A 10,936-nucleotide genomic window follows, 5' to 3' on the forward strand; every position below is an offset into this window, starting at 1 on the left:
GAAAATAAGACTGGCCTGATAAGAACTTAAGTCTGAATGAGGCAGATTCTTCCTCTTTACGATGGAAAGGGAAGCAGCACCACTAAGATCCTCCAGTTTAAACTTAGTCATATACCGTTCATCTGGACTCATTCTCCTGCTTGTTCTACCATTGTCCTTCATCTGGACTAGGACTGGGCAATATCTTGATATATTTTCCGAAACCATTTTGAGTCTGTATCATGTTAACGGCTTCATTGTTTTTGACCTGGCAACATATTGCGAATCATGGTGTGTCTGTGCACTATGCAGAAATCACAATGTGGGAGAAACAGTGAAGCCAGCCAATGCTTCTACGTAGCTCCATCCTTATTTCAGACATTGTGATATATCGCAATGTTGAAAACCAAATATTGCCCAGCTCTAATCTGGACACTCTGGCCCTTAGCTTCACTATCTTCCAAGAGTAAGGTAAAGGACCCCTGGACGGTTAAGCCAAGTCAAAGGTGACTATGGGGTGCAGCGCTCATCTTCTTTTTAGGCCGAGCGAGCCATAGTTTATCCATAGACAGCTTTCCGGGTCATGTAGCCAGCATGACTAAACTGCTTCTGGCGCAACGAAACAACGTGATGGATCCACACACCTCTCCCTTTCACTGGGAATTTTAACCCTGGCAAACTATCCTTTATCACAGACTCTGGGCTGTGAGCAACCAGTTACAAACAGCTTTGGTCCCTATGTCCCTCCATTCCAGCTCAGCTTTACTGCTACAATTGCAGTACATGACAAAGAGCTAAGGATTCAAACATGTCACGCGCTAATAAAATTCACAGAACTTTACTTAGATGGCAATAATACAACCTTGTTGAAGTTTACAGAGATTTACTAGCCCAGCCCCAAATGAGAAGAAAAAGAAACAAAAATTAGGTGACACTTGGCTGCAGAAGATTACGGGTGCTGCACTAGGCTCTTAATTCAACTTCATAAAGGGTGTTGCCTCTCCCTGGCGTACATACGTAGGAAACTGGGTTTCATTCACAGTTCCACCAACCAAAAGCAACCTTTGGCTAGAGTGAATAAAGGGGTTTCCAAATATTTCCCTCAATCATACAGTTCCCCATATGTAGTTAATAAAAATAGAAAGTGACGAAGGGAGGGGGAAGGCAGTTCTTTGGTTACAGATGTTGGCCACGACCATTGAGCCCAACAAATTGGACAACAAATATGTGTGTGTAGTTTTCTTTCAGTGCTTCAGAGGACTCCCTTCACCCCTCCCCACAGTCCTTGCCTAGGACAGATTTGCAGCTTTGAAAGCCAACACACGCCAAAGTGTTTGAAATGATTCCTTCCTCTGGGTCTGTGTGCATGCTGCGCCATATAACAGACAGAGGGGAGGGGAGGGAAGAAACGAGAAGAGTCCAGCTGTAGTTCCATGCTACCGCTTCCTCTCGCCTTTCTGTGTTCTCTTCTTCTCTTTCTCCTTACGTTCTTGCTTAGCCAACTTGTCCTTCTCCCGCTGGAGTTTGTCTTGCTCCTTCTTCCGATGCGACTCGTCCCGCAGATGCTCTCTTTCCAGCTTCCGGGCATTCATAACGGCTTCCAGGTTTGTGTTTCTGAACAGAGCTGACAAGGAGGGAGTTGAGGAGAACAAAGAACTCGACACACAGAGTGAATTATGAGCATCATTCTTCCTGCGACTGGCACATCAAAACAACTGACCAAAGCTGGTTCATGGAAAGATTTAGAGCAGGGGGTCAGCAAACTTTTTCTGCAGGGGGCCAGCCCACTGTCACTAAGACCTTGTGGGGGGCTGGACTATATTTTTTGGGGGGGTAAATCCCCCCCCCGACTCTCCCCTCCCTTCTCCACAGCACCAGACGAGCCCCGGTGGATGCTTACCTGTGCCATGCGAGCGGCAGGGACTGGCGGCACAGAGGGACAATGAGCAGCATGAAACGGCTGGCTCCAGAGGGGCTGCTCTGCTTTAAATAGCGCTCAGCCAACCACAGCACCTGTGCCTTGCGAATGGCGGCGGCAGGACAATAAGTGGCGCAAAAGGGCTTGCTCCAGAGAGGGGCTGCTTAAAATGGTGCTCAGCCAACCGTGGCTCAACAAAGCTCAGCCCCCTTCCTCCTCTAGGCAGGGCGGGGAGAAGCCAGGAGGAGGGAGGGAGGAGTCGCTGCCGTGGTGTAGGGGGGGCGGGAATCGCACAGCCCAAACGATCAGAATCCCCATGCCGATCCACGTGGCGATTCCCGGACCGTCCGCGGGCCGGATCCAGAAGGCAAATGGGCCGAATCCGGCCCCCAGGCCTTAGTTTGCTAACCCATGATTTAGAGTCTGGGATCCCTGCATTCAATTCCCACATTTTCCTCATCTATACCCTTGATTTCCATTGACTTTATCTCAACCAACCTCACTTGTATTGAGAGGTAATACAATGAAAACTATATAGCAGCTTGGAGATTAGGAAGTGCTATATAAATTACCTGAAATATTTGTCGTATGAGCTACAGTAACCCAGCCAATTTAGCTTACAAGAAACACATGAAACCAAGCTCGACCAGCATGCAACTACTGGCAGATTTTTTCCTATTAACAGCAGATATAAAATGACTCCATAACTCAGTATCTACAGCTTGCAACCCAACCACCACCCAGTAAGATTGTTTCATCCTTGCCTTCCCAAGATTCCCTTCCAGAGATTCCATACTATATACAATTGCTACCCCCTCAGACACAGTATTCCCTGCCAATTACTACCCCACTTTTGTTCTCAAATAAGTCAACATTCCCCATCTCACATTACTAATAATATTGTGGCCTCGGAATACCCTATTTGTAAGGATACATTTTTCGGAACTGACGGTCACTGCTGCTGCCCCAGGATCATCTTCGCCATCTGCTTCAGTACGCCGAGTTAAGGGCATTTGGTCACTAATTAGGATTTGGGTGATATGGAATGCTGTGGTGGGAGGGATGTTCTGGTGATGAGACAGCATGACCACAACCTCAAAAAAAAAAAAAGGACTCTGAAGCCATTCAAGATACTGAAATCTGGTTCCCCATTGCCAGAATATTCTGAAGATATTTGCTTGTAGTATGGCAAGATGGAGATCTCCAACCTCTGCTTCTTCTCAGAAGCTGACAATCAGATTCCTAGCCATCGCAGCTCATAGGCAACAATAAACCGGCCGTTCATGATTGTGTCTAGTCCGTTTTGAAAGTCATCTGTACTTGCACTCGTCTCAAAGCAATTTTTTTCTGTTAGTTTGCCTGACCAGTCCGCACCAGTTGGATATGTGACAATCACAGGCTGCCAATGTTATGGTGCATACTGCAATGAAATAAAAACCTATTTTCCATCTGATGGACTGCCGTTGTTGAAATCTGTTTTAAGGGAGAGTTTCAGATCTCTAATTACCCCTCATTAACCCATAATACACACACTGATCCACAGTGAATGTTCTTACAGTCCAAGGCGAAGAACTTTACTATAAATATGCATGTGCAGTGGAATCTTGGTTCTCGAACTTAATCCATTTTGGAAGTCCGTTTGACTCCCGAAATGTTCGAAAACCAAGGTGTGGCTTCCGATTGGCACAGGCAACCTAGAAACCATAGCCGACAGCCGCATCAGATGTTCAGCTCCCAAAAAAAGTTCGAAAACCAGAACACTTACTTCCAGGTTTTTGGCATTTGGGAGCCGATTTGTTCGTCAACTAAGTCCTTTGAGAACCAAGGTTCCACTGTATACTGTAATTTACTGTATACTGTAAACTAAGTTCATGGGGCAGAGCAGGCTATAAAGACCTCAAGGGCGCCTCTCCATAGGAATGCGGACCCCAGGATCATCTTTTGAGGCCCTTCTTCGTGCACCTCCTCCACGAGGTCCAGAGGTTGGCAACAAAAGAATAGGCCTTTTCTGCAGTGAATCCCTGTCTGTGGAATGCTCTCCCTAGGGAGGTTCGGCTGGCACCTTCATTATACACCTTTAGGCGCCAGGCAAAAACATTCCTCTTCATACAGACCTTTGGCTGACCGACATCCAATGGTCTTTTAAAATGTGTTGGGGAGGAGGAGGTTTATTGGGTTGTGCATTTATTGGGTTGTACACACACACACACACACACACACACACACACACACATACAACATATATTCTGTGTTTTTACATTGTGATTTTATGTTTTATGTACCTCGGGTTAAGTACTTAATTCGTTCCAGAGGTCCGTTCTTAACCTGAAACTGTTCTTAACCTGAAGCACTACTTTAGCTAATGGGGCCTCCCGCTGCTGCCGCGCCGCCAGAGCACGATTTCTGTTCTCATCCTGAAGCAAAGTTCTTAACCCAAGGTACTACTTCTGGGTTAGCGGAGTCTGTAACCTGAAGTGTATGTAACCTGAAGCATATGTAACCCGAGGTACCACTGTATACTTACTTACTTACTAACTAACTACAGTGGTGCCTCGCAAGACGAAAAGAATCCGTTCCGCGATTCTCTTCATCTAGCGGTTTTTTCGTCTTGCGAAGCAAGCCATTGACGGCTTAGCGGATTAGCGCTATTAGCGGCTTTTAGTGGCTTATCGGATCAGCTGATAAACGGCTTAGAAAAAGGGGGGGGGGAGGGAAAAAAAGTCGGAAAAACTCGCAAGACATTTCGTCTTGCGAAGCAAGCCCATAGGGAAATTCGTTTTGCGAAGCGCCTCTAAAACGGAAAACCCTTTCGTTTAGCGGGTTTTCCGTCTTGCGAGGCGTTCGTCATGCGGGGCACCACTGTAACTAACTAACAAATAGTAATAATAATAATAATAATAATAATAGAGGGGGAAAGGAACCCATGGACTCCAACCCCTGAGTTACTGGATCAGCCAGCCAGAGAGTAGATTCAACATGCTTTGGGAATTTGCAGCACAAAGGATATTCCTCATCATCTGTCACCTCAGCATACTGTGCCAGGAGGGCAGCCTTCTGTAGTGTCTCTTCCTTGGCGACCTCTTTGGGCTTCACCACGATTTGTGCCTGTTTTTCAATTATGTTAGCTATAGCTTGGATCTCATCTGGGAAGGAAAGGGGACAAAGCAAGGGTAAAGAAAGAGAAGTCCATGATCACCCTTCTTCAACAACAACAACAACAACATTTATACCCTGCCCATCTGGCTGGGTTTCCCCAGCCACTGTGGGCGGCTCCCAACAGAATATTAAAAACACGATAAAACATCAAGCATTAAAAGCTTCCCTAAACAGGCCTGCCTTCAGATGTCTTCTAAAAGTCAGATAGTTGTTTATTTCCTTGACATCTGATGGGAGGGCATTCCACAGGGCGGGTGTCACTACCAAGAAGGCCCTCTGCCTGGTTCCCTGTAACCTCACTTCTCGCAGCCCTCGGTGCTGGATCTCAGTGTCCGGGCTGAAAAATGGGGATGGAGACGCTTCCTCGGGTATACTGGGCCGAGGCCATTTAGGGCTTTAAAGGTCAACACCAACACTTTGAATTGTGCTTGGAAACGCACATAGGCGAGCTGAGTCCTATTTGAATCTCACCCTTGGGGCCTTATGTTCTGTAGTTACAGCACAGCCAAGATACTGGAGAGGAACAGCTTGTGGCCAGTTTTCATGTGCTATTTTGAGCACAAGGCGAGTAACGTTTGGAATCAACATCAAAACAGTTTGGTATTTTAAGCAGGCCCCTAAAATAACTTCTCGCCCATCTCATCCCAAATTGCTTGCCCGAAATGCATTTTTTAAATCTTGCATCACTTCCAGAAGATATTCAAGCTCTGATGACACATGGAAGGCAACATAAAATGCTGAACATAAAAATCATGAAATATGAAGGTCAGACCCAAGTCATTTTAAGAACACTGGGGACATTCCTACCACTCTTAAATATTTTGATTTTTAAAAATATGTAAACATCGTTACATCCTGTCAGGGAACTGACATCAGAGCGAGAGGTGGAGGCAAGGCTCCAAAACGATGCAGGAGAGGGGACCAGCAGGGGGGGAAGGAATTCAGCGTAACACCAGTAGAGAAGAGGAGGAGATGGAGGATTTGGAGACAGGGCTCCAAGACCCTTCACCAGAGACTAGTGGGGAGAGCGCTGACACGCCTCTGCCTTCCCCATACTTGCGCAGACGAGTTCCGCGCAGGGAAAGTAGGAGGAGACTTGGCGTCAAACAGCTCTTATGCTGGAAGAGGTTCAAGAAACGCCCACTGACGGATTCTGCAAGCGACTGACCGGCCACGGAGTGTGAGCTGTCAGCCAAGGCATGGTTGGGCAGGCAATCTAACCAAAACTGAAGGCAACTTACGCACAAGTAACCCCTTACAACCGTTACACATCCATATGTATTTATACACAAGTGTTGTACATACAAGCGTTCATAATATATTAGTGTTTAAATTTGTCATTTTACACACGTGAAATCAAGACCATCTTTGTATTTCCTTAGCTTGTAGATTAAAAGAGGAGCCTATTGATCAGGCAGCACATTACAGTATTTTACATGATTAAGGAAACATATCACAGGACTGCATATTGCATTACTAGCATTGCTCCTATTATCTGTGTAATAATTCTCCAGTAACGTTAAATGTTTTCCCACCACAAGTGGCTCAAGTCTCCTGTTGCTGCTTTGCAGTACCAACATCTGCTTTCTGTACCATACATCTTTTGTATTTTCGAAGGTAAAAACCAATGTTCTGTTATAGCCAGACCTATGGAAAAATATCAAACTTTCATCAAACAGATAACCCTATTAACCTCTCGATAACTAATAAACCTTTTACAGAAGGCTGAAAAATCCTTATTAAATCTATTGTTTATAATCTTGTAGGTCTCATGTACTCTTGGTTTTGCTCTACTGCTATAGTTTTGAATTTATGCTTTAATATTTTATTTTATATATACAGTGTTTTTATTGCAAGCTGCCCAGATAACTGTGTTATGGAGTAGAACATGGGTGCCGCCAAAAAATAAAAAAAATCTATAGGAAATGCATGCAATATAGAATAGGGGGTAATTTTTCATTTAATCTGTAATTGCTCTTCAGATTTATTTTATTTTACTTATTTATCCTGTCCTTCCTTGCAAAGGAGCCGAGGCAGACAAACAATAAAGCAATTTTAAAAATTATTATAAACAATTCCATTAAAGGTGCAGACTGAGAAAGATCTCAATTTAAAAGGCTTGTTGGGTAGAGGAAGGGCTTCGGTAGGCGCCGGAAAGCCAACAGAGACGGTGCTTGTCTGATATTCAAGGGGAGGGAATTCCAAAGGGCAGATGCCACAACACTAAAGGCCCAATTCCTACATTGTGCGGAACAAGACAGTGTGTGCAAGAGAGCCTCACCTGCAGAGTGAAAACAATTTTTCTAAAAAGCTTCCGTTATTGTTCCAGGGAACAGATGCCTGACAGATCAAGGGGGAAGGAAATAGGAAATAACAAATAGGGTAAGGGCAGATATGGGAGAAAAGACTTTAAAGCTTTGGTCCAATAAGTTGAAAGCCACACAGAAAGCAAAAGGAATGTGAAATACCTTCTTTCTTTTCATTACTTCCGTCATTTTGGGCCTTTGACCACCTTTCAATGATTTCTCTGCAAACTTCTTGTAGTACATCTTCATCCTGATTAAAAGAAAAGATGCTTATTAGTGGAGGAAAAAGGCTTGTCCATCACAAAGACACAGCAAGGGACAACTTGGGAGACTTGGAATGCCAAACCTGGACCTGCCCCCTAGCCAATTTTTTTAAAAGCCCTCCCAGAATTTAACCAGGGTGTAGCAAAAGGTTTAGCTTAGTTGTTTTCATTTTTATTATGTATTTTGTGTTTATTTATAATGTAAAAAGATCTGTGGGTATAGGGTGGTATACAAATTTAATAAATAAATAAGAGAGATTGATTCACTTTAAAGCACGCTTCCTCAACCTCGGCCCTCCAGATGTTTTTGGCCTACAACTCCCATGATCCCTAGCTAGCAGGACCAGTGGTCGGGGATGATGGGAATTGTAGTCTCAAAACATCTGGAGGGCCGAGGTTGAGGAAGCCTGCTTTAAAGCTACTTTGCTCTCTTTTTTTCTTTACTTTGTACATCACATGTCTGTAACATGTTTCTATTTGTATGGTATGCTATGCCCGAGTGCAGGTAAAGATACTAATTCACAGAGCGAAACACTCTTCAGGTCCACAGACTGATGACTATTGTGGCAATACAAAATATGAGATCTTTGCTCTCTCTCTCTGAAGCATGATGGGAGTTACAACTCATGGAGAGAATTACCTGAGAAAAGAAAATGGCTGGCATTCACAGTCTACCAACCTGGTCCTATGAGATGCATGAAGTGGGGAACCTCCCAATTACGCAAGGAGCCTCGATGAGTACGGGTCCTCCATGTTTAAGAAGCTCACCCTTCAACCCACAGGGGGCCGAGGAAACACAACAAGAGAGAGAGCAGGACTCACCACCACGGTCCCATGAATAAATAGAACACCTGGGGAGGGCTATTATCTCATTGGAATCCTTATGACAACCCTGCAAAGTAGATCAGCATTGTCCCCACATTGCAGATACGGGTGGAGGGGGAGCTGATTGAAGGAGGCTTAAAAAGGATACCAACCAAGTTCATGACAAGAAGCTAGATCACGGCCAGGAACAGTGTGTTGAAATTTCTGCATTGCAGGGGGGGGGTTGGACTAGATGACCCTCGGGACCCCTTCAAACTGTACAATGATCCTATCAGCCTTTTTAGCCAGTACGCCACACAAGACTCATTGCATGGGGCTACCTTTGAAGGTGACCCGGAAACTACAATTAATCCAGAATGTGGCAGCTAGATTGCTAACTGGGAGTGGCCACCAAGACCATTTTACACCTGTCCTGTATGTTTCCGAGCACAATTAAGTGTTGGTGCTGACCTTTAAAGCCCTAAACGGCCTCGGTCCTGTATACCTGAAGCATCCTCTCCACCTCCATCGTTCAGCCCAGACACTGAGGTCCAGCTCTGAGGGCCTTCTGGTGGTTCCGTTACTGTGAGAAGTGAAGCTACAGGGAACCAGGCAGAGGGCCTTCTCGGTAGTGGCGCCCGCCCTGTGGAACGCCCTCCCATCAGATGTCAAGGAGATAAACAACTATCTCACTTTTAGAAGACATCTGAAGGCAGCCCTGTTTAGGGAAGTTTTTTTAATGTTTGATGTTTTATCGTGTTTTTAATATTCTGTTGGGACCCGCCCAGAGTGACTGGGGAAGCCCAGCCAGATGGGCAGGGTATAAATTATTATAATATTGACTGAGATCCCCCCCCCCCAAAAAAAACCCACAGCTCAACTAGTTCTGTCTGGTTCAAGCTGACTTATGCTTTTAATGCTTGATGTTTTATCGTGTTTTTAATATTTTGTTGGGAGCCACCCAGAGTGGCTGGAGAGGCCCGGTCAGATGAGCGGGGTATAAATAAATTTATTATTATTATAGCGGACTCACGGGTTGGGAACATGATCCTTGCGGGAGGCAGCGTTCACAACCTGCAGCGCCGCATATGTGCACCGGTGGGTTGCGATTTGGCGCTTCTGCACATGCGTGATTTTGTGGTTCTGCACATGCGCGAGTGCTGAAACCCAGAAGGAACCTGTTCCGGTACTTCCAGGTTCGGTGTGGTGTGTAACCCGAAAACGCGCAACATGAAGTGTCTGTAACCTGAGGTATGACTGTAATATTACAGTGGTACCTCGGGTTAGGTACTTAATTCGTTCTGAAGGTCCGTTCTTAACCTGAAACTGTTCTTAACCTGAAGCACCACTTTAGCTAATGGGGCCTCCTGCTGCCACCGGAGCACAATTTCTGTTCTTATCCTGAAGCAAAGTTCTCAACCTGAAGCACTATTTCTGGGTTACCAGAGTCTGTAACCTGAAGCATATGTAACCCGAGGTAAGGTAAAGGTAAAGGGACCCCTGACCATTAGGCCCAGTCGTGGCCGACTCTGGGGTTGCAGTGCTCATCTCACTTTATTGGCCGAGGGAGCCGGCGTTTGTCTGCAGACAGCTTCCGGGTCATGTGGCCAGCATGACTAAGCCACTTCTGGCGAACCAGAGCAGCACACAGAAACACCGTTTTTACCTTCCCGCTGGAGCGGTACCTATTTATCTACTTGCACTTTGTGCTTTTGAACTGCTAGGTTGGCAGGAGCTGGGACCGAACAATGGGAGCTCACCCCGTCGCAGGGATTCGAACTGCAGACCTTCTGATCAGCAAGTCCTAGGCTCTGTGGTTTAACCCACAGTGCCACCTGCGTCCCACAACCCGAGGTACCACGGTATTATTATTTTATATACAGAGACCTTTGGGCACCTGGGGCAAGACCTGCCACAGACACAGATCGGGTCCAGCACCCTGGTGGGTGGGGTGGGTGGGAGGTGCATGTCACCCAAAGCAGTTGCTTCCCTAGCGTGCCAGCCACACGAAGGCAGAAAGCTAGCTCGGGGGGGCACTTTTCTAGGCACCTTTCCACCCCCCCTCACAACTGGCCGCCCGAGGCAGCTGCCCCCATGGCAGGGCCGGCCCTGTGGGGAGGAATCGACCCCATTCCTCGCTATCCAGATCAGCTCCCTCCCTCAGAAGTTACTCACGGGAGAACCTGGGTTCCAGACAGGCAGGGACGAAATAAGCTCCAGAACGGAGAGGCGGCACCCGCGACTGCCCAGGGTCGCCTCGGCCCCCTTTCCCCCCTCGCGCTGCAATGCGGTGCGGTGGGTGTCGTGCTCACCTGCTCCCCCGCCGCCAGCGCCCCCGCCAGCCCTTCCAGCCTCTCGGCGTCGCACTCGGCCTCGCGCAGCACGCCCCGTATGTACCCGCCGTACACGTCCCCGTCGAGACCCAGTGCAGCCAGGCGCCCCTCCAGCCACGGCTCGAACGCGCAGGGCGCCGCCATCTTGGCTCGCCACCAAACCTGGGGAGGAGGAGG

General features: G+C 46.9%; 1 protein-coding gene and 1 long non-coding RNA gene across 2 annotated transcripts in view; both read right to left on the reverse strand.

Moving 5' to 3' along the window:
• The window catches only part of LOC309328297, a 151,635-nt gene that overhangs the window by 119,505 nt on the left and 21,194 nt on the right, over nucleotides 1-10,936 (reverse strand). The window lies entirely within an intron of this gene.
• Nucleotides 802-10,933, reverse strand: CCDC43 (coiled-coil domain containing 43). Its single transcript, XM_081838252.1, has 5 exons — nucleotides 10,739-10,933; nucleotides 7,522-7,609; nucleotides 4,905-5,040; nucleotides 2,832-2,890; nucleotides 802-1,603 (listed from the first exon to the last, which is right to left on the reverse strand). Exons 1-5 carry the CDS (start codon nucleotides 10,901-10,903, stop codon nucleotides 1,416-1,418), a joined length of 636 nt encoding a protein of 211 aa, XP_081694378.1. The 5' UTR covers nucleotides 10,904-10,933; the 3' UTR covers nucleotides 802-1,415.

This window comes from Podarcis erhardii (assembly GCF_964252035.2).
Source record: "Podarcis erhardii genome assembly, chromosome: 13".
Classification (NCBI taxonomy): Eukaryota; Metazoa; Chordata; class Lepidosauria; order Squamata; family Lacertidae; genus Podarcis; species Podarcis erhardii.

Coding starts and splice junctions, on each gene's coding strand:
- CCDC43 (XM_081838252.1), bottom strand. CDS start 10,903: ATGGCGGCGCCCTGCGCGTTCGAGCCGTGGCTGGAGGGGCGCCTGGCT. Junction 7,610..10,738: donor CGCTGGCGGCGGGGGAGCAG/GTGAGCACGACA, acceptor TCTTTTAATCAG/GATGAAGATGTACTACAAGA. Junction 2,891..4,904: donor GAGGTGACAGATGATGAGGA/ATATCCTTTGTG, acceptor AACTCGGCGTAC/TGAAGCAGATGGCGAAGATG.